Source organism: Xenia sp. Carnegie-2017, unplaced genomic scaffold (assembly GCF_021976095.1).
Source record: "Xenia sp. Carnegie-2017 unplaced genomic scaffold, XeniaSp_v1 HiC_scaffold_16, whole genome shotgun sequence".
NCBI classification, from domain to species: Eukaryota; Metazoa; Cnidaria; class Anthozoa; order Malacalcyonacea; family Xeniidae; genus Xenia; species Xenia sp. Carnegie-2017.
In genome coordinates, this window is record NW_025813469.1 from 326,439 (window position 1) to 348,285 (window position 21,847).

Here is a 21,847-nt window from a genome sequence, read left to right on the forward strand (position 1 = left end):
AATCAGCCAATCAGAATGCTCGAATGAGCGTTCTTTTCTTTCAAGGGTTAGTAACAAAATAACATGGCGACAAAATTTTACATTGTTTTAAGAGTAAATTCTCTTCACGCATAGCAAGAACAGCACGTTTTTCGTGTCTCAGTTCTCCATAGGATGGAAGCGGCTAAGTTTACAAGTAAAAAGATTTCGTGTGATGTTGTAAACGACAATTTAACAAACATTGATAGTGAAGAGCTTCATCCAACGCGTTTGTTGAGCAATTTGCAAAACGTGTGTCGTGATCATTTAATGAAAATAGAAATTGCCGATGAAGAACGTGGAGAAACATATAGAGTAAATGTTTGATGTGTTTATATTATTTTAAAAAAATGGTTTGCTTGTCGGTTATATTGGTGAGAACAACTTTATTGACTCTTGTTTTTCATAGAATCAGCTGCAATCTTTGCAAGGCTATGTTCATGATTTGAGCTCCAAAAACGAAATGCTTCTCGAGACTGTGCAAGAACTTGAACGTGAGGCTAGTCATAGAGTTGCATTGGTTGAAGGAAATCTTCAAAAAACTACAGAGGTGTTGTTCATTTATGAATGATTGTGGAATTTGAACATAATAATCTTACCTTGCATATTTAATAACACATTTTTATTTTATAACCAGGAACTTAAAGAGTTGCATTTGGCAAATGAAACGTTGAGAAATCAGACCATGAAAATTGAAAATGAACTCAAGGTATACTTTATTGTTGTTTGTTAAAATATCCCATTTTTTGTTATGTGTGTGCAAATGCCTCATTACTGTAGAATGAAAAAGACAATTATGAATACATGAATCATGAGGCAAATGAAGTTCGTCAACAAAATGATGATTTGGAACATGATGTTGAAATACTAGTTAATCTTGTGGGGGATCTCATGGCTGGCAGTAAAATCAAGGTTGGTTTTCAACTTCAATAAATTTTTCATTTTTTTTAACATTATGAATTTTATTTCAGATTGATGATCTTGGATTAAAAGTTGTTCCTACTCAAAAACTGTTTGATATTCAAACCAAAGCTATTAAAGACATGTACGTAAGAAATACAGAAAGCATTGTGTTCTAGATGAAAAATTGAATGTCTTTAAAACATTATATATATCTTTAATTTTCATTCCAGAGATATGCAAGAGGAACAATTTAATAAAAGAATTTCTCAGCTCCAAGAGACTATTTCATCTCGTGATAAAGTTATTGTTGACCTTAAGAACACCATATTGGGTTATGTAGAGGTGGTTTTCAATTATTCACTTTTAACTGTTTCAATATTTAATGTTTGGCTCTTTAGTATAAAACTGTTTCTTTCTAACAGAAACACCAAAATAAACTTGACAACATGTCATTGAAGGAAAAAAGAACTGACTCGCCGAAAAACAATCCAAAATCATTTGAGAAATTGTCTGAGGAAACTAGTGGAATACAGACAAGTAAAGATGTCATGATTCGTCAGCTTCGCACGGATTTAGAACTTAGTGAAAAACGAAGAAAGGAAATTACGTCAAACTTGGAGGAATCTGAGAACTTTATTGCTCGGTTACAAAGCGAGATGGGTCGTTTGGAAAATGAACATTACATTTCAAGTTCAGATGTCAACAGTAAAGCTCTGGCTATAAAAACATGGGAGAGTCGATACAGAGAAAGTAAACTGGAGGTAAACTTATATACATCACTCTGATATTAAATTATGTAATGTCTAGTAGTATATTGAGCTTTTTACGGCATTTCTAGGTGGCTCGACAGAATGAAAAAGTTAATGAACTGCAGAATAAATTGAGACAGAAAGATCATGAAATAGAAAGTATCACAACTAAGACGGAAAATGATTTCGTCATGAAGATTAAATTGCTAAAAGAAGAACTAGAAAATGTCAAACAGAAAAACGTAAAGATGAGGAAGAACTTAGCAAATGTAAAAAATTAATTAAAGAATTACAAGATGAAGGAACTACAGAACAATCTGAGTTAAATGTGAAATTAAAAAAGTCGGAGAGTTTAGTTGAGCAATTACGTAAAGATTTGAAAAATCTTAGAGAGAAATTCGCTTATGTAAAATCAGAAAAGGAAGAAAAAGAAAGCGCTCTTCACAATATCCAACAGAAACAAATGCAAGCGTCATATGAGATAGAGCAAGAAAAAGCATACCTTGATAAAGTGAAAGAAGAGTTTGATAAAGAAAAAGAAATGAGGGAAATTGCGGAGAAAAAACTGAAGGATTTATCAAATGTTTCTGTTCGTGTATCAACCGTCATGAAGGAGAAAGAATCTCTAATTGAACAGATGGAAGAAGAAGCCAGGAATAGGAAAGTTCTGGAAAAAGAATTGACCGAAGCTCGGATAGGAAATGTTCAATATTCGGACCAACTTACACAACTCAAAGAAGACATGGAAAAACTTCATTATCAATTAAACACGATAATAAATGAGAGAGAAAACATAAAACATGAAATTGTCATTGAACGAAACCAGTTTATGAATGAAGTGAATGTTGAGAAAGAAAGACGGCAACGTCTCGAAGAGAAATATAGTCAAGCTGAGGCTGAACTTCAAAGAATGCACTCGTCAGTAGAAGATATAAAATCAAACTTTTCTCTGAAGGTTGAGAATCGAAATCGATCAATTTTCGAATTAGAAAATGTTGTCAACGAAATGAAAATGAAGAGTATCCAACAAAATAATTTTATTCAAGAACACGAAAGCAATGTGGAGGATTTGAAGCATAAAATGAAATGTTTGGAAAGTGAAAAAAATTCCAAGATTGATGAACTAGAAAAAAATGTAAAAATATGGAAATAAGTAAAAACTTGGCGATTGAGGAAAGCAAAAATGTTCAAGAAGAGAATGCCAAATTACAAGAAAAATAAAGATGTTGAGTTTAGAAGCAAAGGATCAGAGAGATGCCTTAGCAAATGAACTTGCCGAACGTCATGATATAATTGTAAAATTAAAAAGTGATTTCTCTGTTTTGCAAAACAAACATCAAGCATCTGTTATTAAACTTTCTGAAAATGAAGATAAATTAAATCAGATGAAAGTTGAATGTTGTGATTACAAGTCAAAGAACGATGAGTTAGTAAAGAAAATGAAAGATATGACAATGAATTTTGATAATGTACAGAAAAAGTTTTCTGATTGTGAAAATGAACTTCAGTCAAAGGAGAAATCAATTCATGAAATGGCAGAGGCTTACGTTAGTCAGGTATTATAGAGTATGTATTTATAGATTATTCACTAGAAACAAAGTTTAACAAGTTTCTCTTTGTAATATGAACTCATAGATCAATGAGAACGACAATGCCTTGCAACTTTTAAAAGAAGAAAACACATTATTGAAGGAACAAATTAGTCAAGATGAACTGAAGATCAGTTACAGAGAAGAAGCGTTGAAACGACTTCAGCTACAACAAAATGATTGCTTAGATGAAGTATCGAGGAGAGAGAAAGCCATCGAAAAACTCGAACTTGATCTATTCAAGGCTCACGAAGAAATCAGAGAAAATAAAGATGAGGTATTGAACTGTATATTTTGGGTGTATTTTGTTTCTAAAGGCATACGCATTTAAAGTGAAATAAATTTTAAATGTTACACATAGATATGTCAGAAAAATGAACTCCTCAAGACCACAGATTTTCAACTTAAACAACACAAAGAAAAATTGAAGAATACTGTGGACGAGGTGAGTTCATGTACTCATCGAAGTGATTTTGATATCCACTATCATCCCACTTTATCCTCTCTTGCTCAGATTGCTCAACTTGAAGCTCGCTATCAGTCTCAACTTGAGTCTATTGAAAGTGAACGAGAAAGCTTAAGAAAAGAGGTATTGTTTCTTGATCCATTAATGATCCTACTTGTACATAAACCGAGTTTAAAGATATTTTGTGAATGATGTAGGTTAGTGAAAAAGATGAAATAATTCATACTCATGAAATGGAGAAACTACATTTTGTCGATGATATAACGAGATATGCAGAAGAGGTAAAAAATATCGTTTAAGTGAACATGTTCAATTAAAACAACAACTTTTTGTCTGTTTGTATATACAGATAAAAGTTCGAGAACAATCTATTGAAAGCATGCGACAAAAATATGAAGAAAGCTGTAACGAGGTATGAGAAAAAATTTTTAGTCATGCTCCAGATATGTTAAGAAAAAGGCGCATGCGCAAGTTGTAACGCCAGATGACGCAGATATTGTGTTGAAAGACTTACTGAAGATGTCAAGAAAATAACCTAGTTTATATCTTTAGGTGGAAGATCGCAACAAAACAGTTAATGATTTGGAAGATGAGTTATTCTCTTTGAAAGAAGAAGTTTTAAAAAGTTACAAAAAGGTTTTGTTGTAGATCATTTGTAAAATGTGAAAATATTGTTATTTACATTCGAAAAACGCTTCGCTTTGTTTTTACAGTTGGAGGAAAGCGAGAATACGGTTAAAGAACTCGATTTTAAATTGAATACGATTGAAAATGATCTTAAAAACAGTGAACACCAGGTTGAAACATTGAAGTAGTTGTGATTTCTTCAACAACATTTTAGATAATAATAAATTAACGTTTTCAGGTTTCAATGAAAGAAGAAAACATAAAACAATTGACCGCAGAAGTCGAAACACTTCGAAGTCAGGAAAGAGATTTGGAAGAGAAGGCATAAATTTCAATTTTGTAAAATGCGGTTAAAGTGAATCCATTTATTTGTAAAACTTTTTTATTTTTTTATTTTTCAGTTACGATGTCAAGAGCAAATAATGGAGAAGATGGAAAATGATTTGAAGTTACTGACAAATCAACAAAAAGAAAAAGAAAAACAGGTTTGTCCGGTTTATTTATATATGTATGGCATTGCAAGAATCAATCTGATGACGTCATAATCATTCATTGGTTGATCGCGCGCGTGTTTTTAAAAATTAAACTTTTCTTCGGTGGAGACAATGAGTTGTAGAAGATATTATGAAATTTTACAGATTGCACGACAACAGGACGCAGTGAAGAATTTAGAAAAAGATTTGAAAGTCTCTCAGAATGAGTTTAAAGAACTTCAGGAAAAGTCCGCACATGATGTATGTAAAGATTTTTAAATGTTGTTCTTGCAGCGTGTGAGAACAGACGCTTTTCATTTATCTTAGCTAAAGACATGAAACGAAAGACTTTGGGCTGATGATGATGTTGTGTGGGTTTTTGTATAGACGATCTTGCGAGAAGATGCGATGAAAACATTACAACAAGCAAGAGATGAATATCACGATAAACTTATTGAACAAGAAGAAATGACAGAAAATTTAAGAGAAGAGATTGAAAAACTGCGAACAAATATTGAGGAAATGAGAAATCAGGTAGGATTTTATGTAAAATACGAGCTTTCTCAAGAGAACTGAATAATTTTTCCATGTTTAGCTGGACAGGAAAGATGACGCTATCGAAGAGTTGGAGTTGAAACAAAGTTTAGTTGAAGAAAAGCTTGAAAATAGTGTTGAAGAAGTGAGGCATATCTGATATATGTTTTGGGACAGATTTTCTTTTATTATAAAAAGATTTTTTTGTAGTTGCTGGAGAAAGAGCAACAAATGACGCTGTTGCAGTTGAATTTGAAAAAGTTGGAAGATGAATATGATCGTTGTGGAAAAGAGTTGAAGCATAAAGAAGACATGATGAAACAATTAAATGAAGAAATGGCGATATTTAAAGAACAAATGATGACCTTGAATTTAGAAAGCAAGGTAATAAAATACAATGTTTATTCTTTCGTGATATTTTAATTTTCATAAAAAAATGTTTATATCGTACATCATTGTTTTTGCTAGGTTACAAAAAGTCAAACTGACTTGACTCAGCTTTCCAATGAAAAAGATCTTTGGCAGCAAGAGGTATTATACAAAACAAAACATTGTTGGATGTTTTCATAAAACTTTATTTACCTGCTGCATGACAAAATGTTATATAGATGACAAAAATCACTGTAAGTATGGAACATTTACAGACGTCAAATGAAACGGCGAAGGAAAAATACGAGAGAGAGGTAGAATATCAACTGAAACATTCATCTTAAAAGTTCAGTTTTTTTTCCAAATGATATAACATCTCCAACATTAGTTCATTTCTTCATAAAGAAAACTGACTTGTATGCTGATGTAGTTAGTTTGAAATCAGAGATTGTCGAGAGAAAAAATTTTAAGACTTTGCGATCGCAGGTAGCATTTTTTAGTTAACACTGAGATATTTTGTACATTGCTTCGATCTCGTGGTCGTTTTTTGTTTCTTAGTTAAAAGAAAGAGAAAAAGAGCTTTTAGCTTTGAAAAAAGAGTTTAGTCACTTAAAAGATCTTCATAAACAATCAACAAATAAGGTAGACATTTGAACATAAAAGTCGTTTTTCTATTGTGATTGAATTATGTGTGTGCGTGTGTGCCTTTTTTCTATAGTTGAATGAGCGCGAGGACGTGATTGCAAAACAAGCCAACGATTTGCTGGAATCACGAAAACAGGTTAGGGATGAATTATCCTTTAATCTTCGTTGCGATGATTTGATTTTTACGAATGAAATCATCATATTTAGAACGAAGCAATAAAGCAGCGACTTCAAGAAACGGAAAATCACTGCAAGGCAATGAATGCAAGTTTAATTTATTACAAAGATCAGGCGGATTTAATGACGAAGCAGGTTGATTATAGTGGCTTATCGTATTTATTGACAAAACATGCATTAAAGTAAACAGTGGGGACACAGAGAAAATGAGACGTTATTTCTTAAAATTTTTAGTATGAAGAATCAAGGCTAAGAGAAACAAAGTCTGAAGAGGATCTTTTAAAACATGGCGAGACAGTTCAAGATCTGGATAGAAAACTCCAACAAAAAACAAGTGAATTTGATTTATTGAGTGAAGATTATGAACGTGAACGTGTAAAGGTTTGTCATTTTGTTTATCCTTTGAAACTTTGATTGTCTGATGACGTTTATACATCTAATTACATACATATATGTGTTTATGAGCAGGGTAAACAACAAAATAAAGCAATGAATGAATGCTTGGCTGAATTATCAACCACTCGTGAGGCCTTAAAACGATGTAAATCACAGGTACATATTATTTTTTCTTTTTGATTAAAAACATGTTTTATTTATTAAATCATTGTTTTTCACCCTGTTGATTGTAGCTTTCACATTGCGATGAAATGTTACATACCTTAAAAGATAAGTTAGTCACAAAGCAACAAGAGGTAGCTATCATCCATTTGATAAAATTTCATTATTTTTTGCTTTGTCTTCTCGGGGACAACGATGTTCAATATGAATTCTTTTAAATTTGTCCGCGCTTCCTCAACTTATATCCAACTTTAGAGTTTTTTAGGCAGTGAACCCCCCCCCTGTCAGAAATACGTACATTCCTTCTTCCCTTTTTATAAAATTAAATTCTTTTTAAAGATTGGTACAAAGGATGTAACGATCGATAAGTTATACAATGATCTTGAAGGGACGAAAAGCAAACTTGTAAAAGCAGAAAAAGAGGTAGATACTTTTTCTAAAATTCTCATTTATTTTGTGAAAGCAATGTTTACTAACATAAAATTACCGTTGATGGAATAGGTTTCTGAGAAGAGCAGTAAAATCAGCGAATTAAAAATTGATTTGCTGTCAGAAAAAGAGCAACATGCACAAAGAGTTGAACAAGTACAAAATTTATTTATGTTTTACAGAATTTAATAATTCTTGATATATGTTGATTCTACAAAAACATGAAATGATTATATTGGTGCATAGGCATCATGCTATGAGTTGAGATTACAGAAGAGTGAATCTGAGTCAAAAATACTAAAAGAGGAAAATCGTCTCCTGGAAAGCAAGGTAAGAAGGTACACATTAGTTTCATCATCACATTTTTATGGACATTTTATTGTTTTATTCCTCTAAAAGTTGGCTCGCGAAAACGAAGTCTGTAGGAAGGTTTCGTGTGAGTTTGAAGAAAATAAACAAAAACATCAAGACAATGTACGTAGGTGCAATGTAGTACAACATAGAAATTTCTTCGTTATTGTGATCGATTACTTTTTACACATAAAATGTATAGATTATGAAGTATGAGCAGACGGTAGAGAAGCTCAGCGGTCAAGTGGATTCATTGAAGGCGACAAATGACGAGTTTAAAGATGAGGTGAACATTTAGATTTTTGTTGCAATGATTATATGTGATGAAATAATGTGAAATTTGTTTTCGTGTAGGTTGCTAAATTGAATGAAATAATAAGTGAAGGAATTGAGGGGAAAAGGGAGAAAGACAGAGAGATTACGAAGTATAAGAATCAGGTATTAAAATCTTTAGAAATTGTAGCTTTCAAAACTTAAATCATCTAAGATACTGGTTTTGACCCATTTTTACTCTATAATTATTTATTTGAGCGTGAGTTGATTTAAATTTATTTAAAAGATTGCAGAATACGAAGTCGCATTACAAGATATGAAAAATCAGCTTACTGCTGTCATTGCTGACCGCGATAGATTTAATCTGGAGGTATAACGTAAAGATGTACGTAAATAATATTTATTTGTGATATGTGATGGTGTGTCGTCGTTTTTTTATAGAAAAGGAACTCTGAGATGAAATTAAATCAACTTAATGATGAGTTGAATGACATGAAGCTTCAATATAAATCATCATCACAAGAGGTATAGTGGAGGATAAAATAGGATATTGTAGAACTTTTTTATAGACGGGTTTAGTATGGATCATTTCACACTAAATCCAGAGAGTCGTGCATCTTTAAAATGTATTTATGTTGAATTGACAGTTGATCAAAAGCAAAGAAAAACTGTCCTTACTTGATCAAAGACATTCTCACTTGGCGGAACAGTTACTCGAGAAAGTTAGTGAAATTGCCAGACTTGAGGCAACGCATCGAAAAAGCCAGTTGGAGTTGAATAACGAACTTCAAGAAAAGCAAATAAACAATGAGAAGGTAATGTTTTATATGTTTTGTAAGGATGTGAGTCACGTGACTGTTTTGTAACAATTTATTTATGAAAAGAAACGAGATCTTACGTATATTACAATGTTTTCTTAGATTGAATCTATTGAAAATCTTGTTGAAAAACTGAGACTAGAATTGTATGACACAAAGAGACTGCACAATGATACCTGTTTGCAGGTCTGTGGGGGTTTATTCTCAAAACAGGGGAGGTGATCACAAATTTATGGTCTGTGGATATTTTATATTTTGTTTTATATACGTAGTTAAGAGAACAAGAATCCTACACACAACAACGCGTCGACGAACTACAGCGAGCTGAAAAAGAAATTACAACCCTGGTCTTTAAGGTAACTGTAATGTATATTTTTTATTGTCTGTGTACAGATCTCAAGAAATTCGATATTACATAGATGGATTCTCAAAAGAAGGAACAAAATTACTTATCTGAAAAACTGGTCGAATCCAACGAGCAGCTGGAATGGTTGAATAAACAAGTAATGAATGAACACATACCCCTGAAGTGTGTCACTATTTGAAGCATTGAAGAATGTAAACGTATTTTTATAGATGAAGAGTCATGGCGATGTTATGAAAGAAAAAGAAGAAAAAATCTCTTCGCTTGAGCGGAAATTGGAAGATCGAAAGATTGAGGTACAAATTATATTAAATATTTTACGCTTTGATTTGTACTGTTGTTCCATAATATCAGTTTTGTTTTGTCATCTCTTAGATTCGTGATAATGAGAAAACAATATCAGCTTTAAAAGCGGAATTAGGATCAATTTTGGAGAAAAACAGAGCCCTTACAGAAGAGGTATGCTGTCGTAAAATAATTATCCTTTGTCTTTCCTTTACTACTCCATTTTAATTAACATGATACAGGTCACCACTAAAGATGGCGATGTTCGGCAATTACGTAATGAACTTTTATCAACACAGACTAAAATCAAGGATAACATTTCTGAGGTAAAAATATTGACGAATATCGATTTGATTATCCTTACTCTACGCTCAGATGTTAAAATATCATCAATTGATAATATTTAAAAAAAAATTGTTTTAGTTTGGTCGTTATGAAGAAGAAGTACTTCATCTACAGAAAGAGTTAGATGTGTCAAGCAAAATAATTCGACAATCTCAAGTAAACGTGAGTTGCTTTTTATACGTGCATTTATAATAGAAATACTCAATTTTTATTGATAACAAATTTTTGGGAAATTCTCGTTTTGTAGCTTGACAATATCCAAGGAGATCATGAAAATCTTAAAGTTCAATTTGTTAAAACGGAAGAAAGTTGTAAAGATATGACAATGGAGGTTTTTAGTCCGATATATTAAATCTTCATTATTTTTATTGTCTTTATTTATCATAATGTATAATCTTTCATAAAAAGGAACAAAATTTATTGTTCTTCTTTCAGTTGAAAGTAAAATGTGAAGAGTTATCTTCAACCAAAGCCGAACTTGTGATGTTGCGAGGGCAAAAATCATCGTTAGAGCAACAGGTTATAATAATGAAAAAAATTCATTGAAGCTGGGTTTTGTTGTTCAATAATGTTATCGTTAAACTTCAGGTTGCTGATATTGATGAGAAAACAAAACGTTTAAAAAGTGATCTGAAAAAATCACAGGACCGATGTAAAACTTCAAATGAAGAGGTAGCAGTTGATAAATAAGTATGTAATTATAAATGTTATGAATAAAAGTCAATGTTTTTGTTGCGTCTATAAGGTTTCAAAGCTACGTTGTGAAACAGAAAAGTTGACGAACGAACTATCAACGACACAGGATAACAACACGAAACAGGCTGATGAGTTAAAACGACTACAGGATGAAAAAATGACATTGAAAGTTGAAGAAGCGGCTTTGCAAGAAAAATGTCGACTTATTTTGGAAGAAGTGAGTCTTCTTGTCACTGTAAGGATTCATTATTTCATTGTTGAAAAATTTAACTAATTTTTCATATTTTACTATTTTTATTATAGAGTGAGCGAAATTGTATTGAATTTGAAGAGTTGAAGAAAAACCATGTCGCTTGCCAACAAGAGGTAAGATTCATCCCCAGGTTCCTTTCTTTTGACGCTTCGCTTAAGCAATGTCTTTATATAATTGCATTTTCCCATTTCCTTTCTGCAAAGTAAACTTTTGCAAACTATTTCAACTTACTAACGGGGAAATACTTTACAAAAATCTTGTTTCAGTTGCAGTCAATGCGTTTGGCTTTACAAGATTCACGCGCTCATCGAGATCGACTGCAGAAAGAGAGTGAAGTTATTGTTGAAAACATCAATCAATGGGTAAAGGAACAAAAGTAAGTCTTTACACAATAAACAATCTGTTATTATTAGTTATGTACGTACCTCAAGCTAATAATACTATAACTCTCAACAATTTCCAAGATGTCTTTCAATATTTGATAGCTAGAGATTTAAGTTACTTTTTATTTTTTTACATTACAAAGAGAGGGGAACTCCAAGCTTGCTTTGAAGTTAAGGTAATCTTCATTTGTTCAAAAAACTCAAGTCGATTGTTGCATCGTTGTACGCCATAGTAAAGAACTATATTTATTTTTAGAGAACAAAGTGAAAGTATAGTGTCCCTTGAAGCTGACAAAGAGTAAGCTTTTCATCTTTGACATTTCAATTTTGCTTTAGGGAATTAAATGATCATCAAATTTTTTCGTTTACTTTTCAGACAGCTGATTGAAACGAACGAATCATTAAAAAGAGCGAATAATTCATACAGTAATGAAATAGGTACTTCTGTAGTTAATGTTGAACCAAATGTCTTATTCATTATAGTAATTTTATGTCATAAAGTTGTACTTTACTATGGCATTGATTGATATAATACATTTTCACTTGTTGTTTTAGTTGAACTGCGATTAATACGTGATAATCACAAGGTTAGTTCATGAAATAATCAACCATAAAGAATATTTATGTTATATTTTTCTTTTTTCTTAACTCATCTTCATTTTCAGGCTCTTCAAGCTCACTCGGCCGAACAAGAAGTCGTTATTCAAGAACTCCGTGGTAAACTCAAGGAAAATGTGTAAGTATTTTGTGTTAAGGAGATACAAGTAGTGGGTTATCGATTTTTAACCACTTGGCATTTTATATCATGTAAGAATCCTTATTACATGAATTTTTTGTTTAGTTTGACCACCGAACATGAAGCTCTTAACCATTCTCAAACGATCGATGATTTACATAATCAATTGCATAAAAATATCGAGGCAAATAAGGAATTGAACCAAAGAGTAAGAAAAAGAATAACTTAAATCTGGACACAAGTATTTTGTCTTAGAATACCATCAAAATTTTGATATACATATTTCTACATCAGTTAAATCATTTGGGGAAAGAGCGACTTCGTTTTCAAGAAATTATTGATCGTGAACGTGTCGCAAGAAAGGTCAGAAAGGAAGATGTAATTTCTAGTAGAAGTCAAGAACATTAGAAAAACTTCTTTCATCTTGTTTTGTGTTGCTCTTCATTTTATATTGTCAATATGTTATAGAATTTAATGTCTCAACTGGAGGCGCGAAGTCAGACTATACTGGATTTAAAATCTCAAATGGATACTATCAAAGAAGATTTGATACCTCCGAATCTTGATTACTCATCTTTAGTAATGAAAGAAGAAAGTGAATTTAGACTTTTGTCATTTTTGTAGTGAATAACGATTATTTTGTTTTTAGTCTGATTCGTTTGGATTTAGTGATTCAGCATATATATCTGCACTTGAACGAGGATTGTAAGTCAATAAAACTTTCCTTTCTACTTGTATATGTATATCTCCCCACTCCCTCCTTCCATTTCCATTCTCCCCTCCCTCCTCATTTCCATTTCCATATCTCCCCTCCCTCCTCCTTCCTCCCCTTATCCCTCCCCTTCCATTCCTTCCTTCCTTCCATTTCCTTCCATTTCCTTCCTTCCATATCCTCCATTCCATTTCCATCCTTCCCTCCCCTTCCTTCCATTTCCTTCCTTCCTCCTCCCTCCATTCTTCCCATTTTACTTTTCTCCACCATCCCTTTATCTTACACAAGAACAGTTCATAAAGAAGCATTCTTAATGAAAATTATTTATCAAAGCACCGAACATTTATTTGCAATTTTTGTTTTTTAGATGCAAAACAACATCGTCAGACAAGGTCAACAACAACTGCATATATTCTCATACTAAACATTTGTTTGTTTTGCCAATATTTACATTTGTATTTTTAATGCTCACAACGTCAATAGATTCATCAAGCACTAAGACGAGAAATGAATAAAGTAGGAGTTAAAGACCCCATGACATTGGATAAGTCGTTTTGGATTCAACGTGTTGGAGAGGTGACTTATTTCATTCCTACTATAATACTGCTAATATAAAGTTAACGGTTCACATTGTCATTTTGGCAGATTGGCCTTTGCTCTTTTACTGATTTGAATCTATCACTTGTTTCCAGCTCTCCTCTCAGCTCCAACAATGTAGTGAATACTGGAGCGATAAAGTGAGGGATCTCTCTTCACAACTGGAGCGTCCGATCACTCCGTTTAGGTGACCAGTGTTTTAATAATTAAAATAGAGTTATTAGAGCTGAAGCAATATATAAAATTATCATTTTGCCGTACCACACACATTAAAACACTGACACTGTAGGAAATTATTTACACAAACCCAAATAATTTTAAATGTTCGTTTGTGTCAATACCTTTTTTTATCGTGTATTTTAATTCTTTTTATTGTTTTACTGTGTAAAGTGTTGTTTTATTGTGTATTTATGTACTATATTGTATTATATATAAATCCATATTATCTACGTAATTATTAGAAGTTTTGATTCTACATTACATGACGTATAAGCTATTGTGAAACAAGATGGCGGAAAGAATTAAAGATGTAGATGATGGAAACGATCTTCCTTTCGGTTGGGAGTCTCGTTTTATGTCCGATGGACGGCTGTATTACATCGAGTAAGCTGGCATTAATGCTGCATTGAATTAAGGATCTTTTATCATTTACTTTTTGTTGTTAAAATTTCCAATAAATTGCTTATTTTATGAAAGTCACAATACAAAGAAAACGCAGTGGCAACATCCAAGAACTGGTAATGTAACCAAAATAGACGGAGGTATGTCTTAAAGTAAATAAAATGATATCAGTGGAATATGACAGCACATATATTAACGTAATTCATTTTATCATTTTAAGAGTTGCCATTTGGTTGGTACAAGCAGGAAGATAACGATGGTGCAACATGTTTTTAAGTAAGAAGATGATTTCCACATTTTTGGGCTTTAAAAGCTCTTGATATCCTAATCTAGCTGACTGCTTTTCGAAAAAACTGCTCAAATTCAAATGAGAGCTGCTATTTTATTTGTGTAAACCATGCAACTACATTTATGTCTTTAGTACTATCAACGGAAAGTCAACTTACATTGATCCACGCGTTATTTTTAAAACAAAACCAAGAGTTAAAGGGAAGATTAAGGTGGATGCATGCCAAACAGCATCAGATGTTTTGAAGAATAAAAATCTCTCAGGAAAAGTTGTCATTATCACTGGAGCTAATTCCGGAATAGGTACAATTCTGATTTCCTAGCTACACCAATGAACATGCAAGATCTTTGTGAAATGATTTTTCTTTACAAATTCAGGGTTTGAAACAGCTAAAGCAATGTCTCTCTTTGGTGCTCACGTAATTATGGCTTGTCGTGATCTTCACAAAGGAAGCATTGCAGCTGAAAAAATTCGTTCTGTTCGCAAAACTATCATTCCCTTAGTAACTGTGCTAAAATTGGACTTGGCTTCATTTGCTAGCATCAGAGAATTTGCTGAAAAGTTTGATGATATGAAATTGTAATGTGAAATGTGTTTTATGGTTGTCTTAAAATGTCACAACATATGCTCTTTAATTTTGATTTTATAAGTTTTCAGATCTCTCAATATTTTGATATGTAACGCTGCTGTGTGGACATCTTCATGGCAAACAACACAAAACAACGTTGAAAAAACCTTTGGTGTTAACCATGTTGGACATCATTATTTGGTGAGAATGTTACAAGATAATTTAATCTCATCTGCACCTTCAAGGGTTGTAGTTCTCACATCTGAATCACACAGGTATGTTTTGGAGGATGCCAGCATTCTCATCTTGCGGACAAATAACATCAAACTTTTTTGTCCGTATATTTTATTGTAAGTAAACAATATGCTTATGTGTTTGTAGATGTAGATCATCCAGGTTGGTATAGCCCTGAGAAGGACTGTTTTTGTTGTTGTTGACTGACTTTTTGACAACCTTAGCGGTAGTCATCTTTAGAGTCAAAATGACTCAAAATGACTACTGCTAAAGTTGTTGAAACGTCAGTCAACATCAACACCAACAGTCCTTCTCAGGACTATACTAACCTGGACAATCTACATCTACAAACATGTAACGATACCCCTGGTTTCAGACTGTTTACGTTAATATATTTATGTGCTATTTGCCATATATTTTGTCAGATTTCCAAACTTTGACTACTCGGAACATCTGGACTTGAAAAATCTTCCTCAGACAAGAGACAATTACTGGTCAATTCTTGCTTACAACCAAAGCAAACTTTGCAACATTTTATTTTCCATGGAATTCAATCGTCAGTTTTCTTCACATGGGGTAACATCAAATGCTGTACATCCTGGCAATATGATCTACAGCTCATTGGGAAAAAGCTCTTTGTTCATTTCAATATTTTATGCACTGTGTCGACCATTTTCAAAATCAGCTGTAAGTCATGTTTGTTTGTGGTATTCTGCATTTGTAAAACTGTATAGAAACATGGGAATTTCAGTCTTTGTGTGGCTTGCACTGGAAATTTAAAAAGCAGAAACTATAAGCTTCATATCATTAAAATTGACGAATTTGTCTTTTTAATATTGCCTTTAAAAGGCTATTTTATAAAGGAAATAGAAAACACATTTACTTGTATCTTTTGAATTATATAAACACCTGTGAAAGTTTAGGAGAAACTCAAAATTGCTTGGAAACATTCGCACTTTGTTTTCGTATTTACCACGCAATTTTGTTTCTATGGAAATAAGCGTTTCTATCAAACTTTCTTCTATAACTCTGTAGAAACACGGAAAACGTTTTTAATTTCTTGAAAAATGTTTATTGTTAGGCTCAAGGGGCTGCTGTTGTTGTATATTGTGCCACATCAAGTGAACTGGATAATGCTGGTGGATATTATTTTAATAATTTTTATGCAATTGAACCATCAAAAGAAGCTATGAACTCAACGAGAGCCAAAGAACTTTGGAAATTTACGGAGAACTTAATAAAGACACACCAGCAGGAAAAGGTAGATTTCTTATAACGTCGTTAGAGTTTCGTAATTTTCTAACATTGTTTTGTTTTATGTTATTTCGTGCAGGTTTAAGGCATGGCTTAATTGATTTAAATATATAATGACTTAAGTAAAAATATTATATATTTTTAATCACGTTACTCAACAATACGTGCCTCAATCCCTTTTTTTACAACTCGTGTATAGCTAAGCAGCAAAATACGCTACTAAGTTGAAGGCTTAGTCTTAAACGTAGACTACTAACAACAATACCTATAAAGTTTTGGTGGTCCTTCAAACGGACGTTGAAACTTTGCTAAATTTACCAAAATTCCTTTAAACATGACATTTTCTGTTCCAATCATAACATTGAGAGGTTTAAAGAGTCAAAGTTGTTGAACATCTTTTATGTAAATGATGTGCTGTTTTGCTTCATAGTAAATAGGACAGTTAGCTATAGTTTTTCAAATGGATTTTTTTTTTCGTCACAGATAAAACTTAAGATAATTTCAAAATGAATTACTTTTGTTGTTTTTGGAGAAAAAAAATTATCAGTAAGCAACAGACATTGTGACAACAATCTACATGAAAATGAGAGATCGACCTTAAATCAATTCCTCGCGAAATATTGTATCAGAGAAATTGATGAGATTTTTTGGATTATGACATTTTCTTTTTGTGTTCATGGTACAACGTCAACGCATTAAAACGTGTTCATTAAAACATGTTATGACTTGAAGAGTCAAGCTTAAAGACAAGAAAATTCATTATGAAAAACAGCACATCATAACATACCTAATATCAATAGAATATCACTATGCTATTAAGCTACTGTCCTAGGCGCTACCACACAAAGTGTCAATGTGTATTTTCTTCCCATTCACCGGCGTAAAATGCGTAATTTTTTATTTTCTTCACGATGTAATAGTCTGTAGAATTAATAAATGTTTATCGAAAGGTTGTCAGTCGTTTTCTCTATCTGGAAACTTCGTTGAAAAGTCAACGGCAAAGTTATTCTTATCATATCAGCGTATAACACTTAATACTTCGAAAGGATACTTCGTGTAAGAACTAGTGGTTGATAAAATGATTATTGCGATCATTGTCTACAAAAGCAAAGATTTATTGCTGTCACGTACGTATATAATTTTTCCTCTTAAAATAGTCTCGTCTGCTCCCTAAATGGCGGTGTGGCGGCATTTTTATTTTTGAAGATAAAGAAAATTGCCGAAATGTTAGTTGTAAGGGTTGAGATATTTTCAACATGAAAAAATCCTCTTTGATAATTTATCGTGAAATGAACAGCGTTAAAAAATATGTGTTTAAACACGTCATAGATGAAGAAGCAAACAATCGTTTGGATCCTTTGTATTTGTGCCGTTTCATATTTTTCTGCTTTTTTTTCAGAAAGCAGAATAAATATTGAATTAAACACAAAAATGTGCATTAGTGCGTAAAACATAAAACAGTGACAGCATAATTATCGCCTGGAGTTTAACTTGTATTTGGCATAATTGGAAAATTATCCTTGCCTCGTGCATCGTACACGTGAGGAAGCGTATGCTTGTCTTGAGCAACATAAATATGAAATTTATGATTACAGGTTTTCTCAGTAGGAACAGTCAGAGAACTTGAACGGATCACTTTATTAAAGCGTCAGCAACTGTTAATATATTTTTGTTTTTTCAATACTAAATGGAAGGGAAAACGCTAACAAGAATGGGCCAGACATCACAGAACTCAATAAGGGAGTCAAAGATTCACCTAAATGTTGAAGGAACTCCAGGAAATAATGAAGAAAGAGATGAGTTTTATGTTCAGTTGGCAGAAAAATGCAAACGTCAAGCTGCCAAGGAAGTGAACGAACTGAAAAATAAGGAAGACTGTTCAAAAATGTCTAACGGTCGTAGTTTGACCGTCGTCCGAATTCCTCGGTATTTAAACGATGAAAACCTCAGAAAAATTGAAAACCATTTATCGGAATACTATATGGAGACAGTCTGTCAAAAATTATGGCAAAATGCACAGAATGCAGTCTATGGTGTAGAATGTATAAGCAGTTGCAGTTAAAATGAAACTGTAGAAAACAAAAGACATGTTATCGTTCAACTGTTACACGAGAAAATATGCACCTCAACCTTCACAAAGGTCCAACGAACACCTAACATGAGAGTGAAGATAGCTGAGAAAAAGCCATCCTGATTTGAAAATGAAAAAAAAACGTTTTTATGGAATGGAGAAATTTTCTTCGTGATGTGTGTGTCATCATACTATGTTCAACTAGCAGTTATTGGAGACAATTTTACTTTATTTATTGAAGAGAAACATAAATTGTATGCACTATTGCCATGTAAATATCTAACATTACACAAGTACAAAACGAATGCTTTTATAATGGCTATCAAATGACGAGCTTTAGGCACTTCAAGTCCTATTTATCTTAACAGCACTAATCTTCAAGTTCGCGCAAAAAGCGGAGGAGTTAATATACATAGACGTTAAAAATAAAACTAATGCCTTTTTGTTGTAAAACTACTTACTTGCGTTAGAATTAATGTTTGCAAAGAAAAATATATATGATAAAATCTGTCTAACTGTTCATTTTCGTTTTTTTCAACTTAATGTGCAATCTTAGTGAATTAATTTTCTTTCGTTATCAGCTGTTCACATTTCACAAACAAAAGCTGCTTGTCAGCCAATACTTAACAGTAAGCTAAATTGAAATATTCTCCCCCGTGAATAGACTAAAATATTCATCAATACCGGTGGGTAAATTGGCGAATTTCGTACTTGCTTAGCATTTTTGAAAAACATTTTATGCGTCAGATGGCCCTCCATGTCAAAAATTCCATATTATCATAAAGCAAACCTTTGTAAAGAAGATAAGACAGTCTGTTTATCTGTGTGCTTCTTTGAGCAAAAGCCATGGTCGATGGGCTAAATTTCAGGTGATTTGATCTGTTTATGCAGTTAGAATATAGTAAACTGGTCTTAAACTGGTTCATAGTATTTTGTGACCTAGAAATGGATCGATTGAGTTGCTCCGATGATAATGTGTTCAAAATGCGTAGTCCTGGTGACGGACGAAGACAACCGAAAAATGACACATCGTCCAGGAAAGTATGCTGTGATATTGAGATTTTTGAGCTGAGAAAGTAAAATATGTCATCAAAAAGCATATCATCTCGTTTTTATTAACTAATTATTGCTTCCTCGACTGAACAACACAATTTTCCTCTTTGCTACTTTTCGCAGTGTATTGTCAATACGTGTAACTTTAGTTTGTTTTATGCGCTGTTTGAGGTTTTTGTTGATTGCAAAATAAGGCTTTCATCTGCAATAGATACATTTATAGAATATTTTGAGGATACAAAATAAAACAAATTTTTATATTTGACAATTGATTTGATGATGTCTTTCATTATGATAAAGACGAAATATTACCTATTCTGTTTGCAAACACTTGTTTTTATCTTGAATATGTAAAAAGTAAACATTTTTTTTCTTTTTAACTATGATCAATTCGAATAAGATGTGGGAAAAGCACAGAGTACCATCACATTCAGCTATAGGATACAACCTATTTATATTTTAGCCAATCAGAACTTGAATTAACAATACCAGAATCTCATCAAAATCAACCAATGAAATCAGGGCACCAATGATCACGTCAATCATTTTTCACAGTTCACTCACAGCCAGATGCCCCGCAACTCGAAACCGAAGCGAAAGGTAGGTTTGCAAAATTTTTATGAATTATTTAAAGAAGTACTTCAAATGTGGATAAATTCGATGGCAAAAGCCTTGTTTGTTGTATGGTTATGTATTGTTTGACTTGCAAAACCATTCGTAGGTTATTTTTATGCAATTTGGCGTGCCGCGTGCATGTCTTCCTCGGTCTGTTTGCTTTGCACGAGGACCTTGTCAGTGTAAAAACGACAAGTTTTCTATGTTTCAGTGTCTTTCTTTCGATTTTACTTTTAGTCTGTCGCCTTTTGCTAGTGTGTGGAGTGTTTCGAAACGAAATTTTGTTGAATAGCCTTACTTTTAGCATGTATTTGTCAATCGATATATTTTCAGCGAAGAACTTGTGCGACGGACATCTTTCTCGTTTCAACACAAAAATTTGAACAAATACTAGATGAAAATGTACAATATGGCAAAATGGAGATAAGCAGGGTCTTTTTTATCTCTTGTGGTTGATTTTTGTCGGTAAAAAGTTTATTTTTCAACAAAAATTGTGAAGATATTTGAAAAGATGAAAATGTTGGACGTTGGACTTTCAATTAAATTGCCGCCTTTTTTGTTCCGCGTGAAATGAAGAAAACTGGGTACGAATTATGCAAAACTAACCAGCTTGATTATTAAAAAACAGTTTTTGACCAAAAAAAAGCTAAAATTATTTTGAGTGGAATGGGATACAGAGAAAAATTTTCTCCGTAACATTGGAATAAATGTCTTTAAATGTGTAGGCATTGAAGAGTGTCGGATTTTAGCACAGTTCTCGATGAAAAGTTATTGACTGCTTTTAAAGCATTTTGTTTACATTCTATATAGGAATAGAAGCTAATAATCTGCTGAAATTTTACGATGAGCAATCAAGAGCACAGCAACTGAGCTTGTATCCTAAAGTGAAAATGTGAAACAAAAAAAAATAGTTATGGAAACAATTGAAAATGAACTAAGGAGAAAAAAGGTAGGAAACTCAGAATCATTCAAACTTTCACTGATTGCCTTATTTGTTTTAGAGCTGTTTATTTCATGTTCTTACGCACAATAAAAACACTTTTGATGAATTTTTGTTATAAAGATTGTACAACGTCAAATGGGTAAATACCAGAATCTCATAACGTTTAATTTGAATTGTTAGGATACTCAAATGAAAAAAATAATCAGACTGAGAGTATTTTTAGGGATTTTCTTGTGCATACATTCAAAAATTCTCCTCTCTTCGTAAGTTTTGGATAAGAATGATTGGACTATAAGTCAAAAATATTGTAACGATCTGTCGTTCATTCGTTCATAAAGAAGCCTATAAGACTTCTTCTTTTGAAGTCTGTATAATATCAAAAGAAACATTCGTTGAAACTGAAAATCTACTCATGAAACAAAAATAAATATTGTGTGGATGTTGTATTTGTTCATACACATGCAGCTTGAAGTTATCATTACCTACAGTTTTGATTAAGTAAGATTATATAAGTCAATGTCAAATGTTGTGAACAATCTGTTCGAAATCAACATTCAATGGCGTTTGTATAAAGAAGTCTATAAGACTTTCTTTTTTTTTTGAAATGTGTAAGATGTCAAAAGAAACTTTCACTGAAAAAAATCTCTTCGTGAAACAAAAATACATGTTTTGTACATATTGTCCTTGTCTATACACTTGAAGCTTGAAGTTTTCATTTGCCTACAATTTTGGTGAAATATGAAAGTCAATGACAATTGTTGTGAACGACCTGTCTGAAGTCGACATTTAATGGCATGTATATAAAGAAGTCTATACGACTTCGTTCTTTTGAAATTTATAAAATATCTA

At 32.5% G+C, this 21,847-nt stretch overlaps 4 protein-coding genes across 9 annotated transcripts; all 4 read left to right on the forward strand.

Moving 5' to 3' along the window:
* The first annotated feature begins 58 nt into the window (after positions 1 to 58).
* LOC124436921 (COP1-interactive protein 1-like) lies at positions 59 to 2,090 on the forward strand. Its single transcript, XM_046986901.1, has 8 exons — positions 59 to 333; positions 428 to 568; positions 656 to 727; positions 799 to 930; positions 990 to 1,063; positions 1,152 to 1,263; positions 1,344 to 1,682; positions 1,760 to 2,090. The coding sequence occupies exons 1-8, from the start codon at positions 154 to 156 to the stop codon at positions 1,949 to 1,951; spliced, it is 1,242 nt and encodes a 413-aa protein (XP_046842857.1). The 5' UTR covers positions 59 to 153; the 3' UTR covers positions 1,952 to 2,090.
* On the forward strand, positions 1,904 to 3,090 carry LOC124436924 (lamin-like protein). Its single transcript, XM_046986904.1, has one exon. The coding sequence runs from the start codon at positions 2,134 to 2,136 to the stop codon at positions 2,821 to 2,823; it is 690 nt and encodes a 229-aa protein (XP_046842860.1). The 5' UTR covers positions 1,904 to 2,133; the 3' UTR covers positions 2,824 to 3,090.
* On the forward strand, positions 2,894 to 13,830 carry LOC124436914 (putative leucine-rich repeat-containing protein DDB_G0290503). 4 transcript variants are annotated; one of them, XM_046986890.1, is made up of 57 exons: positions 2,894 to 3,226; positions 3,306 to 3,536; positions 3,621 to 3,704; positions 3,774 to 3,848; positions 3,923 to 4,006; positions 4,075 to 4,137; positions 4,278 to 4,361; positions 4,439 to 4,522; positions 4,591 to 4,674; positions 4,754 to 4,837; positions 4,991 to 5,086; positions 5,213 to 5,359; positions 5,421 to 5,504; positions 5,570 to 5,758; positions 5,828 to 5,890; positions 5,968 to 6,042; positions 6,134 to 6,214; positions 6,287 to 6,370; positions 6,447 to 6,509; positions 6,581 to 6,685; positions 6,785 to 6,931; positions 7,019 to 7,102; positions 7,180 to 7,242; positions 7,448 to 7,531; positions 7,610 to 7,693; positions 7,784 to 7,867; positions 7,937 to 8,011; positions 8,091 to 8,174; positions 8,243 to 8,326; positions 8,448 to 8,531; positions 8,603 to 8,686; positions 8,809 to 8,976; positions 9,082 to 9,165; positions 9,252 to 9,335; positions 9,399 to 9,482; positions 9,556 to 9,639; positions 9,719 to 9,802; positions 9,871 to 9,954; positions 10,052 to 10,135; positions 10,221 to 10,304; positions 10,409 to 10,492; positions 10,562 to 10,645; positions 10,719 to 10,886; positions 10,973 to 11,035; positions 11,189 to 11,298; positions 11,449 to 11,481; positions 11,562 to 11,603; positions 11,682 to 11,743; positions 11,861 to 11,892; positions 11,971 to 12,041; positions 12,147 to 12,249; positions 12,336 to 12,404; positions 12,510 to 12,620; positions 12,691 to 12,746; positions 13,121 to 13,145; positions 13,237 to 13,329; positions 13,446 to 13,830. In XM_046986890.1, exons 1-57 carry the CDS (start codon positions 2,894 to 2,896, stop codon positions 13,539 to 13,541), a joined length of 5,292 nt encoding a protein of 1,763 aa, XP_046842846.1. In that variant the 3' UTR covers positions 13,542 to 13,830. The 4 variants fall into 4 exon arrangements, with proteins under 4 accessions (XP_046842846.1, XP_046842844.1, XP_046842843.1 ...); XM_046986888.1 differs by having other exon boundaries at positions 3,621 to 3,848; positions 13,399 to 13,830; XM_046986887.1 differs by having other exon boundaries at positions 3,621 to 3,848.
* A 15-nt stretch (positions 13,831 to 13,845) lies between these two features.
* Positions 13,846 to 21,273, forward strand: LOC124436920 (WW domain-containing oxidoreductase-like). 3 transcript variants are annotated; one of them, XM_046986897.1, is made up of 11 exons: positions 13,846 to 13,953; positions 14,047 to 14,111; positions 14,192 to 14,244; positions 14,388 to 14,562; positions 14,638 to 14,839; positions 14,918 to 15,103; positions 15,488 to 15,749; positions 16,144 to 16,323; positions 19,904 to 20,040; positions 20,866 to 21,004; positions 21,179 to 21,273. In XM_046986897.1, the coding sequence occupies exons 1-9, from the start codon at positions 13,859 to 13,861 to the stop codon at positions 19,916 to 19,918; spliced, it is 1,233 nt and encodes a 410-aa protein (XP_046842853.1). In that variant the 5' UTR covers positions 13,846 to 13,858; the 3' UTR covers positions 19,919 to 20,040; positions 20,866 to 21,004; positions 21,179 to 21,273. The 3 variants fall into 3 exon arrangements, with proteins under 3 accessions (XP_046842853.1, XP_046842852.1, XP_046842854.1); XM_046986896.1 differs by lacking the exons at positions 19,904 to 20,040; positions 20,866 to 21,004; positions 21,179 to 21,273 and adding an exon at positions 17,912 to 18,902; XM_046986898.1 differs by lacking the exons at positions 19,904 to 20,040; positions 20,866 to 21,004; positions 21,179 to 21,273 and adding an exon at positions 18,011 to 18,902.
* Positions 21,274 to 21,847: the final 574 nt, after the last annotated feature.

Coding starts and splice junctions, on each gene's coding strand:
- LOC124436921 (XM_046986901.1), top strand. CDS start 154: ATGGAAGCGGCTAAGTTTACAAGTAAAAAGATTTCGTGTGATGTTGTA. Junction 931..989: donor TGGCTGGCAGTAAAATCAAG/GTTGGTTTTCAA, acceptor ATTTTATTTCAG/ATTGATGATCTTGGATTAAA. Junction 1,064..1,151: donor ACCAAAGCTATTAAAGACAT/GTACGTAAGAAA, acceptor TTTTCATTCCAG/AGATATGCAAGAGGAACAAT.
- LOC124436924 (XM_046986904.1), top strand. CDS start 2,134: ATGCAAGCGTCATATGAGATAGAGCAAGAAAAAGCATACCTTGATAAA.
- LOC124436914 (XM_046986888.1), top strand. CDS start 2,894: ATGTTGAGTTTAGAAGCAAAGGATCAGAGAGATGCCTTAGCAAATGAA. Junction 5,087..5,212: donor AGGAAAAGTCCGCACATGAT/GTATGTAAAGAT, acceptor GTTTTTGTATAG/ACGATCTTGCGAGAAGATGC. Junction 7,243..7,447: donor TAGTCACAAAGCAACAAGAG/GTAGCTATCATC, acceptor TTCTTTTTAAAG/ATTGGTACAAAGGATGTAAC.
- LOC124436920 (XM_046986896.1), top strand. CDS start 13,859: ATGGCGGAAAGAATTAAAGATGTAGATGATGGAAACGATCTTCCTTTC. Junction 15,104..15,487: donor CTCACATCTGAATCACACAG/GTATGTTTTGGA, acceptor ATATTTTGTCAG/ATTTCCAAACTTTGACTACT. Junction 15,750..16,143: donor GACCATTTTCAAAATCAGCT/GTAAGTCATGTT, acceptor GTTTATTGTTAG/GCTCAAGGGGCTGCTGTTGT.